Source organism: Fulmarus glacialis, unplaced genomic scaffold, assembly GCF_000690835.1.
Source record: "Fulmarus glacialis isolate BGI_N327 unplaced genomic scaffold, ASM69083v1 scaffold26325, whole genome shotgun sequence".
Taxonomy (NCBI): Eukaryota; Metazoa; Chordata; class Aves; order Procellariiformes; family Procellariidae; genus Fulmarus; species Fulmarus glacialis.
In genome coordinates this window covers 1-4,993 of record NW_009211546.1, presented here as the reverse complement: position 1 = coordinate 4,993, position 4,993 = coordinate 1, and the positions used below count along the sequence as shown (strand labels likewise).

The 4,993-nt window shown below is 55.3% G+C and overlaps 1 protein-coding gene across 1 annotated transcript in view; it reads right to left on the bottom strand.

Moving 5' to 3' along the window:
• Positions 1 to 2,593, bottom strand: part of SLC35F3 (solute carrier family 35, member F3) — a gene marked incomplete at its 5' end in the record, with an annotated part of 12,997 nt that extends 10,404 nt beyond the window's left edge. The window contains 2 exons of the mRNA XM_009577589.1: positions 2,257 to 2,481; positions 2,564 to 2,593. Coding sequence (XP_009575884.1) covers positions 2,257 to 2,481; positions 2,564 to 2,593 — 255 coding nt within the window. The remainder of the gene's footprint in view (positions 1 to 2,256; positions 2,482 to 2,563) is intronic.
• Positions 2,594 to 4,993: the final 2,400 nt, after the last annotated feature.

The following is a 4,993-nucleotide window of genomic DNA, read 5'->3' as shown; positions in this document are numbered from 1 at the left end:
CCCCCTGCCAGTCTCTAGGGACAAGCATCTCCTCACTCATATTTTGTCACCGGTCAGGATGCCACGTCAACCCAAGAGCAAATAGCCCAGTCCTCCTGCAAGCCCCTTCCCCTTGCGCCCAGGCCCCTTGTGGCCCATCACCGGGGTGAGAGATGGCCATGTTCCTCCTTGGGCATGGAGGTGGCTTCTCAGGAAGCAACCTGTGCCACCCCTTCCCAGTGCCAGGTGCCACGGTGAGGGGCTGGGATGCGTGGCAGGAGCATCACATGGCCTCCATCGCCCTGGCCCCTGCTCTGGGTCTCTGCTTCATTGCTGCTGGGTTTTGAGCAAGTCAGCCTTTCCCAAGGCAGTGTTGATAAGAAACGAAGGACAGCTGAACATGGCTGAGATCACCACTTGGGTCTGCTTCCCTGCTCCCTCCACTCCTTCTGCCCCTTTGGGAAGGGGGGCATCCAGAGCAGGATTTGTCCCCCAGCACGTGTCACCTGCCATGGCACAAGACCTAGCCTGGCCGAGAAGCTACTGGAGTGCCCCTGACCACCCCGGCTCTTCACGCATGGCCATGCACCCAGGAGAGCACAAGAAGCATCTCTGCTCCAGCTGCTCCAGCGTGTGCGTGCCGGTGTGGGTATCCCTACACACAGGTCAGCTTCCTTCCCCTCAGACCACAGCCGTATCCAGCGGTGAGAGATGGCACGTGCATACCAAGGAGCAAGCTGCACATGCAGGAGACCAGCGGTCAGCCCTCTACACACCTCCTCTCTTGGCGTCCCACAAGCACTACAGCTGACAGTGCCACAAGATGGCTGAAGACCACAAAAATATGCTTTTTGTTTTGCCTTTATCAAAATGGCCAGCACATCCAGCTATGGTAACAGCGACACTTCCCTGCCTCCAGGATCATTTCAGAATAACCTTGCTTCTGTACTGAAAAACCCCAGTTAATTTGTTTTCAGAGTACGGCTACCTGGGCAGGTGGGTGGGCAAGCGCAGACTCCAGCTGGCCAGGCCGGGTTTTTGGCAGGTACATTTTGCAACGATTCCCTGAGCAGCCTCTTGGCTGCCACCACCGCAAGGCTGGCCAAGCACTCCTGCCGGAGAGGAACGCTTCCCGAAAAGTTAACTCTCAGTTTCTCCATGCAGCGAGGGCCAACAACCTCTTCTGAGCACTGAAACATTGCCCAGGTGGGTGAGCAAAGAGCTCCTCAAATGGTGGGGAGAAAATAGGTATTATTACCATTATTGCTGTTAATATTAAAAAGTGCCTGCTGGCGCAGTGAGGCAGGAGGCACCCACTGGTGCCTTTTCCTTGCAGTTACTCTTGACCCTGGCAGGATCCCCTTGGCCCCGGGGCGTTGGGTACCCACCTGCCTGGCTCTGCTGCCAGAGGACACCGCATATTGAGGGCCGCCAAAATGGCAGCAGGGTCAGCAGGGAGCTGCGGGCGTTTCTAATAACCGCCCCCTCGCCCCCCGCTGTGGCTCTGTTGCCACCGTGGAGCAGGCGTTCACATAGGGTGTGGGACTAAGATTGTAAGCAAACATTTGGGATGCCACCAGGAGAGCAGCCCTGGGGGAGTGGGCCTGCTGCCCCGCTGCCTGCCCCGCTGCCCGGCCCCGTGCCCGTGGCTGCTGCCCAGACGCAAGTCCCCATGTGCCAGCATTACGCCGATCCTCCACCAGCGACGCACGCACAGGCTTTGGCCGCGGGTGGGCAAGGGTAGCCCAGCTCTTCTCTCTGCAGCTGCGGCTGACTCACATGGGTGCAAAGGATAACCGTGCTGCCCTGCAAGCCTGCTGTTGCACGTAAGAAAGGCAAGGGCCCCATTAAATTCACAGGTTGGGACCAGAAACGTGTTGCGTGCAGCCGGGGCTTGCAGGAATGTGCAGTTAGAAACAACTAGGTCTGGTGCCACAGCCTGGGAATTGTCACTCGGAAGGGGCAGGCAAAGGCTGATGCACGTCCACGGCAACATGGAGATAGCAGCTATCCTTCGTGCCACGCTCTGGAGCAAGTTACCTCTTTTCTGAAGGAAAATGCGCAAAGGCAGCAGGCTGGGGGAGACTGGGGGCTCTGGAAGCTCGCGGGTGCCTGGGCAGGCTGCAGGGAAGGATGCGTCCCCACTCCACAAGGATTTCTGTGCCCACTCGGCCGTCTGCGTGGGCTGCTGCTCGACTTGGCCGGCGAGCAGAAGGGGAAAAGGAAAGGCAGAAGTGTGAGGGGGAAGAAGGGAGACAGAGATAAAGAATCACTTACCCTCACTCCCATGAACCTGTCCCTCAGAACGATCCATGAAAGCAAGAACACAAAAGCTTTGTTGCAGCAGAACAATACGGAGACATCCGTAGTGTTTATTTTCTTTATTGCATGTAAGTAAAGGTAGTTTGTGAGTGTCCAAAGAACACCAAAGGGTGCTGCCTTGGTAAAAAACACCTTCAAAGTCAAGCCATTGTCTCCAAAAAATTGGCAGCACTCCCTAAAAGAAGGAGAGAAAGGCAGCATTATTACACAAAACAGTCACAGTCTGTAGCAAATATATGGGTTTTTCTTTCTTGCTCCTCTTCTTTTCCTTTGGGGAAAGAGGGGCACACACCTTAAAGAGGAGAAGAAAGACAAGTTTCAGCATTTGTTGCAACAGCTGTACGAACATGGGGGAGCTGCAAACACAGAAGGGATGGCAATGGAAGAGCGAGGGGAGAGGTGAAGCCAGGAGGTGAAACTTCACCCTTGCCACGAGTGTCTTTACAGTGCACATCTTGAAACAGCGTGGGATCATCCTCCTCCTTTCACCCCTGTGGGCACCGGGATGCTGAGGGGCCAGGGCTGGCAGCAAAGCCCCTTGCTGCCCGCTCCTGCTGCAGCCACGGGGATCTGTGCCCATCTGTGATCCACTATGCAGGGCTTGGAAGGAGCCTCACGGGAGCCTGGTTTGGGGTTTTTCCACCCAAGGGGTGGAACCTGGCTCAAGCTCCCTGGCAGCAGCAGGGGCAGGAGCAGGATGAGACAGCTGGCAGCTGCCCAATCCCGCTGGGGCGAGGACATGCACTGGGACATGGCACGGTGGCACTTGGGGACGTGCTGGGTCAGTTGGAGCAGCAGCACGGAGCCAGGAGCTCATGTGTACAGCCAGGGCTGGGGATGCTGAGCGGGAGCCAGCCAGAGCAGGTTTGGCCCTGGTGCAGGAAGAGGAAACACACCAGCGGTTTGTTTGTGTCCCGGAGGTGCTGGCGGGCAAAAGGGGACAGGAGGTGACGGGTGCAGCCTGGCCCTGCTGGCACGGCTCTGGGGAGGCAGCGGGTGGGGGCCGGGATGGGGCTGCGGGGGTCACCTCTGCGGAGGTGCTGCGATGGGAAGCCTGCGTGCAACCCGATTCCGCCGGGCAGCAGAGCTGGGAGCTGCCGGCTGCACTGCCTGCATGGAAATTCAATAACAGAAAGAAGAAATACAACAGTCTGCGAGGTGGAGGGTGCAGCCTGCAGCCTGCTGAAGTGTGCAGGTGGCAGTCAACCGTGGGACCATGGCCTGTGCTGGCTTTGCTTGCTTTCAAACCTGCGAAACCCCTGAGGCCCTGAGGGTGCTTTGACAAAATTTGAGCAAAATTAAATTTTCCTCTGACAATGAATGCCAAATAGGTTTTCACTGCTGCCTCGAATTTCAAGCTGTGTTTCCTGAGACTGGGCATGTAAGGCTCATTATTTGGAGTCTGATGAAAGTGTGATTTTGATCAACTTTCTCAGAAGATGGGGCTGTATCAGGTGATTACCTAAAGAAACCCATCCACGCTCTGAGCCTCTTCAGATTTCCCCCATCACTAACTCTACGTCTGTCTTCACCCCCTCTGCTGCAGCAGGTACAAGCCTGCAGGGTAGAGGAAATGCATTTTTTGCGTCTGTTGTGTTTTGTTGCTTGCCAGTCTGTCATACCGAGTCATGGCTGCGCAAAACTTGCCCACCTCTTGTGCAGAACTTGCCCATCTCTGGATGTGATGACCCAGGGCTTTGGCTGCTGTATACGGACAACTTCTACCGCTGGTTCTGCATCGTGTCACTCGGTGTCACGGCCAGCACATCAGTGTTCCTTGTCCTCTATGAAGTTAACCGCTGGCAGCAGCCTATTCCATGCCAAACCTGTTAGCTGCCTCTCTGTATCAGTAAAAGAGCTACCCTCTGCACCAGAAACCGCAGCCTGACTTCCCACCTGCCAGCGCCATGCAGGGCCGTTCAGGGATGCGCTCAGCACCGACAGATGCTGCCTGTGCTCAGCACGTGGCCTGGATCCACTCTCCCCTTCCAGAAACTCTATACCTGCCTCAAGTCTGGCCTTCAGCCCTGCGAGGCACTGCCTGTACCAGACACTTGCCACAGGGGATGCAGGGAGTGCACGGGGATGCAGAGAGACATTGAAAAACCCAGTCCCGAACTTCACTAGAGGCTTAAACCTGCTTCCCAAGCTACCGGGGAGGGTTTGACTGCCAGGGTGTCACAGTCAGTCAGTCTAATGCTCTGAAGACAAAAAATGCTGTTTAAATTAAATAACATTAAGTAAGATTAGTATGAGAGGGACAGGAAGGCCGTAGTCAAATGAAAGGACTAAAATGGAATTTATGTTGGGATTCATTCTGGGGAAAAAAGTTCCCCACATATAGAATTGGGTATCACTATTTCATATACAGTAGAAACATGTGCTTTTACTGTACTGTGGGCCTGATTCTTGTTTAGCAGCTACCACTGGATCCATACGGTAGCACAGCCTGGCACTCACCCCCATCCCTGAAGCACCCAGTGTAGTGCCGTGGTGCCCCAAAGGACAGCCTTGCCTTGGCACAGATCAGGACCCTGAGCTGCATTTCCCCCTTTGGGAGTCTCCTCTCACTGGCCTATACAAAGTCGGAATTGCTTCTTGTAGGCTGGCTCCAGCTTCCAAAGGAGACCTCCTTATGGCAGAGGTTTCCCTATCCAGCATGGGGTTGTAGAATCATAGAATCATAGAATCA